Below are 18948 nucleotides of genomic sequence, written 5' to 3'. Positions count from 1 at the left end.
ACCCTGTGTTCATGGCTTAGTTTATCCTCCAGAGGTATTTTTTGTGAGAACTTCACTGATTTCCACACATAATCAACCGTCATTCAAGGCTTGAGGGTTTTTTATTTTTCTATTTGAATTGCAACTCCTCTAACAAGGAATCCCTAGTGATAGCAATTTCAGGAAAATCTGGCCATCGGGGTTGCCATATTTCCACGTGGCCCTCTGGCTTGGCTAGTAATCCCTCGGGCTGTTTGTAATTAATAAAATTGCAATTTGGCTTCCTTTGAAGTACATATGATCTCCTATTTCCAATGTTATCATGTACTATATTAATCCATAATGACTCTGTTAAAAAAAAAATAGACCATTACGTCTACTGGGGTTGGACTCCTTAGCTTTATAAGTCCTTTTCAACTCTACTGTTTTATGATTTTATGAAAACAAGGTTGTTCACCCATTGGAATTGGCTCAACTATTTTATGTTTGAAGAGAGAACAAATCCTGTAACTCAAATTGATGCCTACTATTCCTTCCTCCAGACTCTCAGCTTTATTGCCATAAAGTTCATGCAATTCCTCCCATTTGTTATTGTAGTTTTCGGGGAAGGGCCAGGGAGACCATAAATACAGAGCACTCCATTTGCAGTTCATGTTGTTTTCATGTATTATTAACTGGGGACAGACTGCTCAAGGCTTAAATTACACTTTGCAATAACTTGCTTTTATTTCCATTTTGGGGGGGATGGAAAGAATTGTTTCTAAACATCCTCTTCACATTTCCCCACCATTTCATGGAATCCTTATAGAACTGGGAGGATGATATGGAAAACACTCTCTCTATTCACATGCAGCTGAATACAATGTGGCATGTCTATAGCAATCTCAACCAGATACACTTCACAATTCTTTAATTATTTCTTGTTATTAGATTTTGTCTGTTGTTCAACTCCGGCTTCAGCAAAATGATGTAACATTTTGGGAAGAAGATGCAACCAAGCAATCCAGCACTGGAAGCCAAGATAGAGAAGATCTCCACAGCCACCATATATTTCCCTTTGGTACTCAAGTAGGTGGGAACAAAGGTCAGCCACACACTGCAGAAGACCAACATGCTGAATGTGATAAATTTGGCTTCATTAAAACTGTCTGGTAATTTTCTGGCTAGGAAAGCTAGAGTGAAGCTGACAATGGCCAGGAAACCCATGAAGCCCAGAACACAATGGAACATGACTGTTGAACCTTCATTACATTCCAGTACAATTTCTTTTGTCATTGAATGCATGTCAGAGTCTGGAAACGGGGGAGAAATCGCCAGCCATACACTGCAAATCATGGCTTGAATAAATGAACAGCAAATCACAATGGAGGAAGACAATTGTTTTCCCACCCATTTCCTCATCTTGGAGCCAGGTTTGGTGGCCATGAAAGCTAGAACTACAATGGTGGTTTTGGCCAATATGCAAGACACAGCCACTGAGAAGATCATGCCGAAAGCAGTTTGCCGAAGGAGGCATGGCAGCTTTCCCGGTTGTCCAATGAATAAGAAAATACATAGTAAGGAAAGCAGGAGGGAGATGAGCAGAGTGTAGCTGAGGTTGCGGTTGTTGGCTTTGACTATGGGAGTCTCCTTGTGCTTCATGAAGATTCCCAGCACCAGAGATGTGATGAACAAAATGGAAAGAGAAAAAGTGGTGAAAGTGATCCCCAAAGGTTCACCATAAGACAAAAAGGTTATTACTTTTGGAACACACCCATCCTTGTTACTGTTTGGATACTGATCTCCAGGGCATTGGAAACAGTCATCCATATCTGAAAAAAGAACAACAATGAAAACATGTACATGGATGCTTTCACTGTTGTGTTTGCTAGAAGTAAAATAGAACAACTCAAAATCCTTCCATGTTTGATGCTATGACTAACAGGCCATAGCTACACCTATTGGTTAGCCCGTGATGGAGGAGGGAAGATCTCATGTTCTGTTTATCATGAGATCCCTCCTCTGTTTACATGCAATGCGTGACAACCTCAGAAGCAGAGGCATCGTGCCCGCCATTTAAAAAAAAAAAAACTTAAAGGGGCAGCAGCACACCAACGCTCATATGCAAACAATAAGTTTTTTAAATGTAAATTACCTTCCCCACTCCCCCCACCCTACCCCAATGGGTGTGGCTACCAGCTCCTCGAGAGGAATCACATGGAGCCGTGTCAACCCGCAGTGCCCAGACACCCATTCCACAGTCTCGGGCTCAGCCCGGGACCATGGAAAAATCAGGGCCAAAGTGGAGGGTGAGATCCCGGGGTAAGGGAGGTATCATTCCTCCCTGATCCCAGGATCTCCTGTGTGTCCTGTTGGATGCACAGGGATGATCCCAGTGATCCTCCTGGGATAAAGCCCCATCTAGCTATGGCCCCAGTGTGCATGATTACAGCGAGGAAGCAACCATTTTGGCTGCCTTATCTTTCCCCCAGACAGGCAACCACCATTTGCATTGTTCCCTGTGCTGCAGTGTTTTTTGGCATGTCAGCCAAACCCAGCACATGACACAGCAGGGGAAATGGGTCATACCCAGCCTACAACTTACAATTGCCTGTCATTGGTTGTAGGATTTGTATGACCACCTAAACTTCTATGCCATACACTGGGTTCTGACAAGCAACACTGCAGTGCAGGGAATAACAAAATGATGGCCACATGCACAGAACCCACAATGGATCCTTCCTTCACTGCAATCATCTAAACTTGTTCTCTGAAATCCCTCTTTTACTTCTCAGTTCATTCTTTCTACAGGAAACCATAAAAGGGAAGGTCATACCCAAACACTACTGATGATGATGTCTTCAGTCTTCTCCTGCTGCTACAAGCCATCATGATGTTATGTAGTAAAATAAAGAACACTTTTATTTCAGTTGTAATATCAGACATTACCCTCTTATAAACATTGTACAACATATATCCTACCCTTCTGGTTTGAAATCTTCCCTTCTGGACATAGACGGCAATCATAACAGCAAAATGGCATCCCTTCGGTCTTTATTTTACTATAACCTAAACAGCAATTCTCATTACACTGAGAAAGAGGTTTTGTCTGCCCACACATTAAAAGAGAGAGAGAGAGAGAGAGAGAGAGAGAGAGAGAGAGAGAGAGAGAGAGAATAATGTAAATGTTGGCATCTCACTTGTCCTACTATAAATCGACATATACAAAATAATTGATATTAGTATGGTACAATGGCTTTGCTTTCAGAGAGAACTCGTTATGTGACATTCTGCCAATACTAGGCAGATGAATTCTGGCAGGCCTCCCCAGATGAATTTTAAACCAAGAATTTTAAGATGTCTTGAATGTTCTTTTGATATTGTATTTGTTTTATATGCACTTTTAATTAATTTTATGTATTTGGTTTATTTTGTATTGTTGAACTAACGTTGTTCCCCACCTCGATCCAAAGGGAGAGGCAGGTAAGATAATCATCATCATCATCATCATCATCATAATCATCATCATCATCTGTATTAGAACATTCACTATTACTCCAGTAACTTTGTATTGTGTCAGCTGTGAGTGGGGAGTACAACCCTGTTGGTTCTTCTGGACCTCTCAGATATTTTATATACCATCAACCATGGTATCCTTCTGGAAATTTTATCTGGATTGGGCTTGGAAGGCATGATTTTAAAGTGGTCCCAGTCCTTTCTGGAGGAAAGGTCTCAGAAGGTGGTGCTGGGGGACTTCTATTCCACCCCATGGCCATAAGCCTGTGGGGCACCATAAGGCTCTATCTTAACCCCCTTGCTTTTTAACATCACCATTAAACTACTGGGGGAAGGCATCAGGAGGTTTGAGCTGAAATGTCATTAGTATGTGGATGATACTCGGCTGTACCTCTCGTTTCCAGCTGCACTTCCCAGGGAGGCTGTGCAACTCTTGAACCAGTGTCTGGAGGCTGTTTTGGGATGGATGAGGATGAACAAGCTGAAACTTAATCCAGACAATACAGAGGTACTGTGGGGTTGGAAAAACAACTACTTTGGATGGAGGTTTACAAGTGGTGTTAGATGGGGTTGCATTCCCTCTAAAAGACCAAATATGCTGTTTAGGAGTCCTCCTAGACTCTGAGCTAACTGGGGAAGTCCAGGTGGCTGTGATGTCCAGGAGTGCATTCTACCAGTTTAGGCTGGTACACCAGCTGTAGCCGTATCTGGAGAGAACAGACCTTGCCTCAGTTATCCATACACTAGTCATTTCCAGGCTGGACTACTGTAATGCGCTGTACATGGAGCTGCCTTTGAAGACTGTTCAGAACCTTCAGCTGATGCAGAATGCAGCCGCCTGAGTATTGGTGCGGGCAACATGATCTGACCACATACTGTGCCAGCTGCACTGACTACCTGAGTGTTTCCAAGACATCCTGGTCTAATTAACCCCATAGGGATTTTCAGATCAGGAGCTGTGAAGAGCAAAGGAGCCAGCAGAGCAATGAGGAGCTGTAATATTAAAGGGAAACCTACACAACATCAACGCGTACCTCTGAATGAAAATGCCAGTCAAAATCACCACCAAAAATGGTTCTAAAGAAATTTTAGGAAGCAAGAAATTCATGGAAGTGTTTTTTGTTTGTTTGTTTGTTTGTTTTAAAGAGGAAGAGATTATTTGAGAAATTTGAAGGAGGTTTTGGTACAAAAACAATTTGGATATGGTGTGAAATGAACCTTACGTGGTTGAACCTGCTGGGCCAAGTAATGCCATCCTCATGAATGGTGAACCTCTTCTCTGGGGGAGCTTGTGGGATCAACTTTCCAACTTTCACTCGATGAAAGGTTTTATTTGGGAATGTGACCCAATTGTTAATATCAAACCCGGTTACTAATTCCCCATTTTGGTCAAAGGAAACTTCTCCACCAGCACTATTGTTGAATGAGATGCTTCTCAGAAAGTGGTGGATCTAAATTGGTATAGGAAAAAAAGGCAATTTACAGAAATTAAACTCTAATTTGAAGATAATACAATGGTATACTAATCATTATTCATTGCCCATTTCATTTTAAAAACAATTTAAAAGATATTGGGACATAACAATATCTTCAACTTTTCCACACAAATAGGAGGACATGTATCCTTCAATGCTCTGTAAGTCCAACTATGATGATATTTGGAAGGGATGTTGGTTTTTTTAAAACTCATGGCATGAAGCCCTGCTAATCTTAAAGTCCCGGTCCTATAGTGTTAGAGAGAGAGAGCTGATTCCCTTCTCTCCTCTTTCATCACTTTTCTCCAACTAATGCACATTCTGTGTCTTCTGCAAATTACAGAGAACATGCAGTGTCTTGTTATTTAATAATTATTAAAGCTTATTTAATTTCAGTTCCTATAATATTTCTATAAGCCTTTGGGAGTCCTTTTGTATGAAGTAAAACACAACTCTTTTGTGCAAAGACCTGTTTCACTGACACAATCATTGTTACAGGACTACCCAACATCTCCATCCTTCACAGAGTGAAAGCTATCTACACAGTTCAGGACCAGATGTTCCACCCATCAATATTATTTATTTAGTTATTTATTTTAAAACATTTATATCCTGCCCTATCATTCCCTATCATTAAGATCTCAGAGTGGTGTACAGATAAAAACATTTATCTATATATAAAAGTCCAGAGGCCTCCTCCAAGCCACAAATAGGAGAGAAGGCAGAAGCAGTGGATTGGCCTACTGGTTGGTGATGTCAACATGACATCGCCAACCAGTAGGCCAATCCACTGCCTCTGCCTTCTCTCCTATTCACATGTTCTCTCCTATTTGCACTTACAGGCCAATCCACTGCCTCTGCATTCTCTCCTATTTGCATTTTTAAAAATTCTGAGCTCACAGGACTTTCTATGGAAGTTCCAAGTTAAATAACTGCCATCTAGGGAAGTTCAAGATAGAAGGCCACAGGGCTCCTCCAAGCCACTTCTAGGTTTTGCCCTCTGGCACAATCTAGTGACATTTCTCAGAACTGTGGCTTTCTATGGAAGTTCCAAGTTCCGAGAAAGATAACTGCCAGGAGCTTCCGGCCTAGCAGAGGGGCCAAAACCCACTAACCTCCTCAACAGACTGCTCCTCTACACCTGTCGTATGAAGGGCTTTTTTGCTAGTACAGTATAAAACAATAAATATATGCAGTTAAAAAGAGATTAAAATCTTCTGCATCAATCAGATGTAGATATATTACCTGCCATGGCTGTTGGTTCAAAAGGTTCCATCTGCTGCCACCTGCCCTTGCTCTGTATTTGAGTTTCGATGAAGGCATGACATGCAATGCATGTGCCACAGCACTGATGGCATTGTAGATGCTGTAACTGTGGCTAGTCATGTTCATTTCAAAAAGAGATCCAGGGAGAGTCTCCAGCTTTTCCTCCCCAGTACAGAATCTCTCAGCTTCAATATCTAAAGAACTATCAGGAAAAGAACAGTTGAATGCCTTTTCCCAGAAAACCTTGATAAAACCATCTTCTTTTTCAAAGTTTGGGTTTCTCATTTGAAGGAATTCCTGGAACCCTAGAAGATCCTTGGAGTGAATTGCAAAGGACAGAGCACCATGGATGAAATGTATGTCCCAACTCCTTTGAAAGGAAAATGATGTGAAATCCACCTGGGCTGTCATAATCCAGACTTTTGCTTTCATTGTCATTGATATATCCTCCATTTCTGCGACCTGGGATAGCATTCTCAGTATCATAATGCTATGAACTTCCCCATGCACAACCACAACATTGGCAGAGCTTGTCATGATAATGATGCTTGTTTGAAAACCTTCCTCCATCATAGCATCAAAGTCATTGGAAACACTTAGTTTGGGGAATCTTTCTATAAAAGCAAAGCAAATTCCACTCTGAGCAAATGCTGGGAGAGCATTCTGAACAAATATTGCTGAATTATCATCCTGAAAAATTACCCCTATCCACATCCACCTGAAATGCAGCAGTAACTGGAGAATCCCATTATACTGATGAGCTTCATCTGGGAACATCCAGTGCAAGAACTCTGTTTGGATATTGTCATTCCTTATAGGAGCAGAGCCATAGGTGAGCTGAAGAAATTATTAAGGAGAGAGGGAGAGAGAGATGGAAGACAACTGATATCAATCCCTACTTCATGTTTTATTGAGATAGTATATTGACCAGGATGAATGAATGTTTTCTTAATTACTGTTAATGTAAATGCCTTTCCTCCATGTCTAGCTCTTGGGCGATAGGAACATGCCAGTGGCTGAGGGTTGGGGTGGCTGAGGTATTATCAGCTGCTTCAGCCTCTTCTCATTGTGGATCCCTCCCTCCCTCCCTGTGTGCAGTGTGGGTTCACCAGGGCCCTTTCTACTCCTAAGGATTAACCCAGGAAAATGGAGGGATCATCCCTGCCTGCTCCTGTGTTCACCTGTGTGTCATTTGCATGCACAGGGATGATCCTGGGATGATTCCTGGAAAACAGAAGGTGTAGAAATGGACCTCAGCATCCTATTGAGGGCCAAGTAGGGTTTTTCTTTAGTTCATAGTCTGATTGGAAGTGGCTATTATTATTATTATTATTTATTTATATAGCACCATCAATGTACATGGTGCTGTACAGATTACACAGTATATGTCTTTTTGCCTACTTCTCACTGTAAGTGTGGAGAGAGTGTCTTGTTTTGGCATTATTTTGTCCCATTTGCCTGCAGGCTTCTAGGGTTTGGCACGGTTAGAGGAAACAGGGATGGTGATCATTCTGTGGCAATGTTTTCATAGAATCATAGAATAGTAGAGTTGGAAGGGGCCTATAAGGCCATTGAGTCCAACTCCATGCTCAATGCAGGAATCCACCCTAAAGCATCCCTAACAGATGGTTGTTCAGCTGCCTCTTGAATGACTCTAGTGTGAGAGAGTCCACAACCTCCCTAGGTAACTGGTTCCATTGTCGTACTTCTCTAACAGAAGTTTTTCCTGATGTCCAGCTAGAATCCGGCTTCCTGTAACTTGAGCCCATTATTCCACGTCCTGCACTCTGGGATGATTGAGAAGAGATCCTGGCCCTCAAATGTCTCCATGTTTTGGTGACAGGTGATGCCTCAGGCCTTTCCATTGAGGGGTCTGTAGCTCCAGTGGGGGAATAAGGCTTAACTGTGAGACCAAGAGCTGCATCACACCTACTTTTTAATCCAATTTTTATCCATGCTTTCCTGCTCCATTTCCTTACAAGTCAAGCACTGGGCAATTCCACATCTCTGTATTGTTGTGCTCTTTCATCTCATGTTTCTTTTCACCTGGATCGTGACTATGCCAACGAAATCTTCCACCCTGCCCCATTATTATTATTATTATTATTATTATTATTATTATTATTATTATTTATATAGCACCATCCTTTCCCCTGGAGTTAATTTTTTATTTTTTAAAAAATATTTATTTCTGCCAATTACAATAGTACAGCAGCCTGAAAGTGTGCAATTATGGTAAACCAACACAGTACACTTTCCCCTAAGATGATATTAAACAAACTCTAGAGAAAGGAGGCCATTTGTAGGAAGGAGGAGGCAGCGCATGGAAGGAAACTATTGCTGCCGCTTGGCTTGGGAAAGATTTAGAGGGGTCGGGGAATGAAGGTTTGTATTGCTCATTTCAAAGGGTGGGCAGATGAACAATCATTTTAACTAATTTCTTTTGTAAAGTTTTCAGGTTTGATCCGTTGCTCCAAGTTAACCAAAATGCTTACATCCGTGTATTTTTAAAGATAAAAGAGATCAAGATTGGCACAGTGATAGCTCTTAAGGAGGGCTTTTGCCATGCTAAGTTTGAATCAGCTTGGTTCATCTCTTGCTTTTTTAAGATTTCTTGAATCCCTCTCTTAAAACGTTATCCTCATAGTCTAACAGTGCAAAGGAACGATTTTCCTTTCCTTTCATCATGCGAAGCTGTGCATCTCCAATTTCATGAAATAGAGATCTGCTTGTTCCCTTACTCAAGAGTAAATTGCACTTTCAACTGCATTTACATACTAAAAGCCCATGCATGCTTACCTTTGAGTAAACCCCATTGAACAGAGAAAGACTTACTTCCTCTGGTGGAGTAAACTAAACTGCCATATTTCTTTGATTCTAAGACACACTTTTTCCCCGATGGGATGCATCTTTATTATTTCTTAGAATCAAAGCTTTTTTTCTGTTGGTGGTACTGAAATTAGTGTGCGTCTTACAATCAATGGCATCTTAGAATCTAAGAAATATGGTAACCTAAAACATCTTTGGGCCTTGAGATGTGTGCTGGATAATTTCAAGGAAGGAAAAGTTCACAAAAGTTTCATTACACCTAACTAATTATTACAAATTTAATAGGGTGACCATATGAAAAGGAGGACAGGGCTCCTGTATCTTTAACAGTAATGTAGAAAAGGGAATTGCAGCAAGTGTCAATTGAAGTGGGTAAAATTCCCTCTTAATCACAACAGTTAAAGCTACACTAGCTATAGTAGAGTGGCCAGATACAAAAGAGGGCAGGGTTTCTGCAGCTTTAATTGTGTTGATGAAGAGAGAATTTCACCCCCTTCAATTGACACCTGCTGAAATTCCCTTTTCTACAATACAGTTAAATATACAGGAGCCCTGTCCTCCTTTTCATATGGTCACCCTAAATTTAGTTACACATAACTCAATAGGAAATACACACACACCACAAAACAACAGTAGAAGTAGTAGAAGGAGGAGTTAGAGGAGGAGTAAGGAGTAAGTGAATAATAGGATAAATAAAATGTACAACCAGGAATAAACACCTCCAGCTACCAAAAAAAGTCTGTATCCCTATTTTATACCCTTTCTTTCCTCTACAATTCTAGTGTTCTTTCTTTTTCCTCCTATCTATATCTTCTTCTCTCTGTTTCATTCTTTCCTCTGCCACTGTGCATGGCTGCCTTTGGCTTAATCCTCCAAAAACACATCTTACCTGTGGCATCTTGTACATAGACAGAACAGTTGCCATGTGGAAACAGAATTCATAGTTTGGTCCCCCAATGACTGCTACTGGGATATTCTCAACATCACACTTGTAGTTCGGGATGAATCTGCCTCGCCTGGAGAGAAGTTCAAATGAGGCAAGAAAGGTCCAGCTTGCACTAAAATAACCATTATAGATGTGGAAGCCCAGGCTGACATTGGATAAGATCTGGGGGTTTTCATTGATGTCCTTAATAGCAAATGCCAAGGCCACGATGTGCTGGTAGAGCTGCGTCATTAGCCTGCAAAGAAAGTAACGTAGTGCAATAGTGCATCTTCTTCACATCATGCTACTCACTTCAGTTCATTCATACATAGGGTCTAATCTTGGCTCAATCTTCCAAAAGCCAGGAAATTGGAAGCTAAGGCTCATGATCTGCCTCCTGATCAGTAATAATATTTTGCAATGCCACAAGTTGGTTTGTTTTCAAGCTACCCTCTATGCACCCACATTTTTCCATGGTATTTCTTGCCCAGAGCCAGGTGGGCAGGACACAATACCTGGGATCAAGTTATTCTGGTCCTGAGTTGCATCATGAATCATCCAAACCTTACTGCATTGCTCAAGGATTCCTCCTGTGAGTTGACCCATGCCTGTTTGTTGCTTACATTATTAGGGATGTAGAACTCCCACCTATACCCAGAGGTCATGCCCTGCCCACCAGACTCCTTCTGGTTGCATGACACCACCAGGCAGGTGGAGGGAGCCACCAAATGGTCTGCAGTCACCCATCGAATGGCCACATGTTTTTTTTATCCGCAAGCTGTGATTTTGCACAAAATTGCTGATAGGAATATTTACTGAAATTATGATTTGAGCAAATTCAAATCCATATACACTACAATTTGCACAAAATTGCAAGCCTAAAGGACCAACAGGAGATTCATCTGTTTGTTTAATTCTTACTCAATGTCCTCACAATAGAAAAATTTAGTAACAAGAAATTCTGTTTGTAAATAGGCACAAGTTAAATCCAGTTGTGGTTGTTCAACCAAATTACTTTCTGAAGCCTATAGAAAAAGATACTGTATCAAATAAAAATGGAAAATACTGCATAAATAAAATGTTAAGTGTTTCCTGGCCGGTCAAATATGCATGACCTTAACAGAGATGGCAAGTTTATGCAAAATATTTTTTTTCACTGGAGTTATCAAACTTGACCAGTTCCTTCAGAACGTCACCCTTATTTCAGATTTAATGGAGATTTGGTCATACTTATTGTTGATCATACTTATGATTTATTATTCTAATAGAAACATTGTATTACTGAGGCAGGGGTTAGATTACAATAGAAGATGTAAGATTCTTAAGGGAATATACTCAGCAAATCAGCTATTTTCAGACGTGTTGCAGAAACATTCGCAAGAACAGATAATGAATAATTGCAGCAATATGGGAAGCAAAGCTTGCATATAAAGTGTGGCTGCAATCTCAGGACAAGTGCCAGAGTGATGTAGTGGCTAAGGTGTTGGACTGAGGGTCAGAAGATTCCCAGTCAGCCATGGAAACCCCCTGCGTGACTTTGGGCATGTCGCAGGCTCTTGGCCCAACCTACCTCACAGAGTTGTTGTTGTGAGGATAAAATGGAGAGGAGGAGGAGGACTATGTATGCTGCCTTGAGTTAATTGGAGGAACAAGGGCAGGATATAAATACAATAATACATAAATAAATATAGAGCCTCCTTTAATGAGTGCTAAAGGTGGTATTGAAAATAACCTGATGCAAGGCAATGAAAGAGCACCTGCCACTCTTCCTATTTAATATAATGGGAAAAGCTGTGATACAATAGAATTGCTGTATAGCCAGGTAATTCTTAAATATGGATGGGTAGTTGTAGTAGTATTACTGGTAGTCGTAGCCATGCACATGTGGATATATATTCATTACAGTTGTATGCTATGGTAGAAATACCAAATTGCTTACATATGATCGTCAGAAAGCTCCAAAGAAGGGTGTTTTTCAAAGGTTATGGCATTTGAAAATATAAAGAGCTGAGACATAATGCCCGCAATGATGAGGTCCCCTGACTGATAATATTGGTGAAGAATAGGAACAGGGTGTCCGATGGAACAATGGATGCTTCGACGCTTGGATATCACCTGGGGCAGCAGCTCCAAGAACACAAAAAGGAGCATTTTGAAAAAACAAAACAAAACAAAGACCATCATTGTAGACAACTATTCGTCTCTTCCTACATTGGTTTTCAACTGTCCCTGTGTCACAATGTTCATTGGAATGGCCACACACTCAGCAGAGCCAAAGTCAGAACTCCTAGGAATTTAGAAGGAAAGACCAGAGCGACAGAGTCCTGTTTGACTGTAGACGAAGCTCAGAGCAGCATCGGGGATATTAATAAAATGTGTCACTCTTTGTTCATAGCTTTGGCTATAGCCTCTAAAACTACCTGGGGAAGTTGAGAAGCACTAGATGTAATTATGATTATTTTGATAATGACAGGGTAGATACTCACATGTTCGGTATTGTAAGTTTTCTGCAATATGGCAATTAATAATAATAATATGATGATGATCACATCTCAGCTAAACTATGCTATGCTGTACCTCTGAGAGCCAAATTCATTATTATGCTCATCACATTGTGGGTTAGCTTTTTCTTTATTCTAGTATAAGCATATGAATTCATGATTAATATCAAGACATGCAGCAGTAGAGAGAGATTAAGTCTTCATCCACACCATCACACACCCTTCCCCTGGTCCTGTTGTGTTGGAAAGAGTTAAAAAAGAAAGAAAAATCATTGGCATTAATTGATCCCCTGCCCAGGTTTAGTCAAAGAACTGTACATATGAAAAGTGTAACCCTCCCCTCCCAGGGGTCCCAATCCACAACATGGCCATATGTGTATCAATTGGTGTGTTTTTTTCTATCTAGCCCCCAGGTATTGGGAGCTGTGCATTGGTTCCAGTCCTAACCATGGTCATTTGCTTTACACTACCGTAAAGCAAACACTCAGCTACATACTAAAAGATTATCATAAATAGTAGTTTGGCTCTAAAAAAAAAGAAGAAGTATACAGATAACTGTTATGCAAGATGTTTCCCCATCAGGTGGAACATTTTCACCCTGCCCCCATGTTGGAGTACTATAACATCCAAATAAACTCTTTCTTAGTCAAGGAATAATCAAATTTTCCCAACTGTTCAACTGTCCCTCTGAAAGATCAGGTTTATAGTTTGGGGGTACTCTTAGACCTATCTCTGTTGCTGGAGGCTGAAGAGGCTATGGTGGCTTGGCGTGCCTTTTAGGGATGTGCTCCGCTCCGATTAGGAGCGTAGAAGCAGTAGCGGATTGGCCTGCTCCGCCTTACCCAGAGGCGGAGTAGGAGCGGACCGCGGACCCCCTAGAAGCAAGGCGAAGAGAAGCGACCATTTTTCGGAGCTCCGAGTTCAGGCGGAGCGCTCCGGTCGCCATCTTGAAAACATTTCGCCATAGGATTGCATTGCGGCAAATAATCGCGCATAACTACGTTGTTTTTGAAGCTATCATTCTGGAAATTCTTGTGCACAGAGAGTCGTGGATGGGGGTCATTTTGAGACCACTCTCAACTTTCTGCGTGCTGTGGTTCACGTGCAATATTTTTGTGAAAATCGGGTCAACCGCGGGGCTCAAACTGCGTTTCGGCTTTTCGCCCATAGGATTGCATTGAGGGAAAGAATCGGGGATAACTGGGGGGGGGGGTTAAGCTATCGTTCTGAAAATTCTTGTGCACAGAGAGTCGTGGATGGGGGTCATTTTGAGACCACTCTCAACTTTCTGCATCGTACGGGTCGTGGGCTAGACGTTTTTAAAAAATCGGCGGGAAAAATACCTTTTTCAAAGGGCTGAGGGGCAGAGTCAGCTCCCGGTCATGATGATCCCAAAGTTGGAGGAGGGCATAGGCAAAACAGGTAACTTGGGATTCTGGGAAACTTCTCTTTCTTCATCTGAACGGGCTTTTCCCCGTGTTTTTTAACACAGTAGCCCCACCAAATGCACAAACACAACCTGAAATCATATACTAAGCCAAGAATAAGAGATAGAAAAACACAGCACTGCTCCCCACCCTAACCTTGGGGAACAACTGAATCGATGTGGTGCAAGGGGATGAGCTCCCCTAGGGCATCTCATCGTGGACGTGCCCCCACTCTCTCTTGCACTGGAAGGCCATAGAGCCTTCCAAAGAGAGTAAAACGGTGGAGCAATGCCTCTCATGAGTTGAAGTGAATGGTCACTTTTCAGTGGTGGAGCAATGCCTGTTCTGAGTCGAAGTGAGCGTTTTACTTCTTCTCGGAGCTGTGGCTGTCAGTGTCTTGAACTGGCAGCTACTTCCCCCTCCCCCGGGCACGTCCCCCTATTGCTGGTAAAAGACAGATATAGCCTTTTAAAAAAAGTTCTTCTTGTTGTTTATTGAGCAACACTGCTGCTTTTAATTCCACCCCTCCTTTGTTTATTGATTGATTTATTCCATTTTCTATGCATTACTGGCTTATCCTTGGCTCACTTCCTTATGCCCCCAGAAATGCCAGCTGCATGCCTGCCTGCCTTCCCTCCCTCCTCCCCTGCCCACCTCGCAGGGATGTTGTGTGTGGGGTGCCCGATTTTCAAAAATTCGCCAAAAATCAGGGGATGATGGGATTGCTTTGAAACTTGGCATGCGTGTGTATATCCCCATGAGGTGTCATGGTGCCAAACATGAGGTTTCTAACTTGAACAGAAAAAAAGTTGTATAATTTTTTAGCTTTCAATGCAAGCCTATGGGGGGGGGGGAAACGGAGCTCCGGATCCGGATCCGGAGCTCCGGGCGGAGCAGAGCGGAAGTGGGCGGAGCGGGAGCGGAGCGGAGCGGCCCGATCCGGAAAATGGCGGATCTGCAAGTGAAGCGGAGCGGGGGGTCTGTGCACACCCCTAGTGCCTTTCACCAGCTTTGGCTGGTTCGCCAACTATGGCCTCTCCTGGACAGGGAAAGCTTGGCCACGGTGGTACTGGCATTGGGGGGGGGGAATCTACACTACTGCTTTAAAGCTCTTTAAAGCGCTTTAAACAGTTTTGACAACTGTTGGGGCCCAGAACACACTGCATATACAGTTTTCAAAATGTTTTCAAAGTGCTTTAAAGTGCTTTAAAAGCAGTAGTATAGATCCCCCCTGGTAACCTCAAGATTGGATCACTGCAATGTGCTCTATGTGGGTCTGCCCTTGAAGCTGCTCCGGAAGCTGGAGCTAGTGCAGCATGCTGCAGCTCAGCTGTTTTCTGGAGCTGCCCCTTTCCAGCATGTAAATCTTCTGCTGAGGGAACTGCACTGGCTGCCAATTTGCTACCGGGCTGAGTTTAAGGTTCTTGTACTTGTGTACAAAGCCCTAAGGTTTATCCTGGGACCATCCAGGGTTCGCCCCTGCCTGAGCACTGGATCCCCTGTATGTCACCTAGACGAACAGGTTTGACCCTTGGATGATCCAGGGATAAACCTCAGGTCTAGCTATGGTCCAAGTGCCATGATAACCAGGAGCAAATAAGCTCCTTAGGAGCCACACTGTCAACTGAGGGGTGCGGAAGGGGTTGTTTCTGTTGTGAACCTTCTTTTGCCCATTGAAAGCAAGAGGCAATCCTGGAAGCTCTGCTGCCAAGACTCAGTTGGCTGTATTGGTGTGACTCAATGGGGTTGTGATACAGATTGGAGGAGGGCTAAGAGGACTGTATCTGGTGGGAATCACCTTATGCCCATTGAAAGCAAAAGATGATCCAGAGAGCTCTGTTTCCCACTTCCTGATTGGCTCAGCTTGCACAGTTCCAAAACATTCTTGCCCTCAGAGGGTTTGTGTGTAACTCTGTGAGTGTTGTAACTAAGCTTTTCTTTGCCCAGAGGGGGCGTGAGACTCTCTGTGAAATACTTGTGCTTGCTTGCCTTGTCTTGTTATATTCATTGCTATTCCCTTCCTTGCTTGCTTCAGAAACCAGTTGTGTCTCCTGCTTCCCTCTCATAAGATCCAAGCTGTTCCAACTTGATCAACTGGGCAGCTTAGGGGGTTATTCAAATCCCTTTTTCACACTGTTGCCCAGAGGATGTGATGTTCTACAACTCTCATCATCTTCAGCCATCATATCCAATGATGGGAACTGTAGTCCAACACATCTGGAGAGTTCCAGGATGGGAACTGCTGTATTAGACAGTATTATCATGTCAGCCACTTCCAAACAACAACATGAATATTAGGGAAATGAATTTCCAATGTGCAGATACAAGATCATACCTAATATACTTTGTATACTATGTAGTGCATTTCCTACCTTTCTTGTTTGAAATCTTTCCTTCTGGTCGTTGATGGCAATCTTAGCAGTAAAAAGGCTTCCCTTCCTTCTTGGTCCTTTTATAACCTAAATGGCAATTCTCATTACACAGAGAAAAGGGTTGTGCCTACTGCCTACCTATAAATCAGAGAGAGAGAGAGAGAGAGAGAGAGAGAGAGAGAGAGAGAGAGAGAGAGAGAGAGAGAGAATCATATGGTAGGTTTGACCTCACTGACCCATCTACAGATAAGAGACGCATATATTATAAGTAACATGTATCTATTTGTACAGCATCTTTTGGAAAACAGTTTGCCCTCTTAGGTAAGGGGAAAGGTGTAAAATGTGCTGTGTCTCACAAGAAATGTAAGCTATTCGTAGGTTTTGAAATAAAGTGTGATTTTTCTAGGCCACCCAATTCGACTCAGAGGCTGATTCAGAGCTTCCAAATTGGTCTTGATTCAACTCGAGGCACCTTGGAACCACCTCTGCCCACTTCAGATTTGGTTCTGTATCCAAAGCAGGTTGGCTGTTGCACCCCCCACATTGTTGATAGCTGTCCAGAAAACTGGACACAAGGCCAATGGGGAGTCCATAGGACTCCCCACCCCTCCTCTCTCTCAAAACCAGTGAGCTGCTACCCCCCCCCCAACTTTGGGACTTACCTGAAGCTTTCACTTGTGATGGCATGCCAAAAGTCCTCCAGGAGAGCTGCTCTATGGTGGCATAGATCTACTGATGCAAACTACAGTAGTGGGAAATGGCCTTTTCCAGGCGCCATAGTTTGCAACAGTAGATCAATGGCAGGCCAAAGTGGCTCTCCTGGAGGACAGCTGGCTGGCTGGTACAAGCAGAGGCTGCAGGTAAGTCCTGCAGGCAGGCTGGCAGGCGGGGAGCAGTGGCTGGCCATTGGGCCAAATTGGCTGAAAGACTTCAGCTGCTCTTGGCCAAGGTCCTGAATAGAGTTTGGGTTGAAGTGGGCTGAATTCACTCACTTCAGCTTGGATTCAGGGTTAGGGTCTAAGGTGATACACACCCCTTCTTCTTCTTCTCCTTCTTCTTCTTCTTCTTCTTCTTCTTCTTCTTCTTCTTCTTCTTATTCTTATTCTTCTTCTTATTCTTCTTTAGCCTATGGCATCCAAAAGTTAATATTCACAGTTTAGGAAAGGAAACAGAATGGAGAAATATTATTAGCTCATTTCAATCTGTGGAAGTTAATACAGTCTATCTAGGAGCACTTTTCTGTTGGCCATGAGGGAAGGGGTAAGAACTATTTCTCCAATGAAGAATCATAGAATAATGGGAAAGTGATTTATTTGCAGCCAAGCAAACTCATGACAATATCTGTTGATGGTTTTTCTTGGGTGTGTCTGCACTCACTCAGAAATGGATCTTACCTGCTTAAACTTGCTGGGCCACACAATGGCACCACCATGAATGATGAACTTCTTGTCTAGGGGAGCTTCCACATCCATCGTTCCTATTTTAACTCTCAGAAATGATTGTTTGAGAAATGTGACCCAGTTGATAATATCAAATCCCACAACTAATTCCCCAGTTTGGTCAAAGGAAATAATTTCCCCAGCACTGTTGTTAAATAAGACATTTCTCAGAAACTGGTGGAGCTAAATTAGGAGAAGGTGGGGCGGGGGGAAAGCAATCCATGAAGATGAACAAAAGGATTCAGTATCACAAGACAGTGATTGCTTTTCACACTTGAGTGCTATGATTCATTGTTAATTTAAAAGATGACTACAGAGTCATTTTAGTAGATGTTGAATTAGACACTTCTGAGACACAGGGTATAATTCTATGCATATTTTGACAGAAAAAAAGTCCTACAGTTCCCAGCATACTGGGAGTTTTAGGACTTTTTTCCTGTCTAAATATGCATATGATTGCACCCTTAGTGTTTCACTGAGGATTTACAATGAGGTACACAAATTTGAGCAATGGCCCCTTCAAATGATTTGCAGAGGACTGTGTTAGTAGCAAACTTAGTAGCGATAAGTATTTGTTTTATATATTTTATGAGTTAGTTAGAGGACTAAAACAACAACAGCAACAACAACTCAGCTGGTGCCAATAGAGTTTATTCATCTCTCTCTCTCTCTCTCTCTCTCTCTCTCTCTCTCTCTCTCTCTCTCTCTCATCCTTGTGGATGTGTGGATGTGAATTTGGGGGTGGGGGAGTGGCTAACTCTCCTCTAATTACACAATGTGTCCCAGTGGATCAGGTCTTGGTTGCATACACTAACAAACAAAAAAATGAGGACCAGCTCCTTGCTACAAATTTAATGTAGTATGTCGTTTAGCCAGAAAACTTATTCAGACTTTCACATACAACATTTGATGGCCTCAATAGGATTTGGTATACATGGGGGGAAGACCATCTGTGCACATCTTTGCATTCACACAAACAGGAAAATGGTTGAAAAGCCTTTCATCTTGAGTGGGTGAATTGTTTTCTCTCTGATTTACACCCTGTAGCCATATGGGCAAGAGCCAGTAAGAGGGCCACCATTTCAATATGGTAACCCATGTCTCATTGGGTTTCTTAATTTCATTTATAATAGAGTAGTAAGTAAATGAATCTGCCAGTTCCACTTTCTCTTGCATCCCCCACATTTTAAAAAAAATAAATGAATAAATCTCAAGCTCTATTTGACTGGAATATGAAGAA

At 42.3% G+C, this 18948-nt stretch overlaps 1 protein-coding gene across 1 annotated transcript; it reads right to left on the bottom strand.

Annotated features, from left to right (window-relative positions):
* Nucleotides 1-888: 888 nt before the first annotated feature.
* LOC134405774 (vomeronasal type-2 receptor 26-like) lies at nucleotides 889-17741 on the bottom strand. Its single transcript, XM_063137028.1, has 7 exons — nucleotides 17664-17741; nucleotides 11909-12096; nucleotides 9934-10225; nucleotides 6195-7052; nucleotides 4698-4925; nucleotides 2941-3067; nucleotides 889-1790 (listed from the first exon to the last, which is right to left on the bottom strand). The coding sequence occupies exons 1-7, from the start codon at nucleotides 17739-17741 to the stop codon at nucleotides 889-891; spliced, it is 2673 nt and encodes an 890-aa protein (XP_062993098.1).
* Nucleotides 17742-18948: the final 1207 nt, after the last annotated feature.

Source organism: Elgaria multicarinata, chromosome 11, assembly GCF_023053635.1.
Source record: "Elgaria multicarinata webbii isolate HBS135686 ecotype San Diego chromosome 11, rElgMul1.1.pri, whole genome shotgun sequence".
NCBI lineage: Eukaryota > Metazoa > Chordata > Lepidosauria > Squamata > Anguidae > Elgaria > Elgaria multicarinata.
This window is presented reverse-complemented; position numbering and strand designations above follow the sequence as displayed.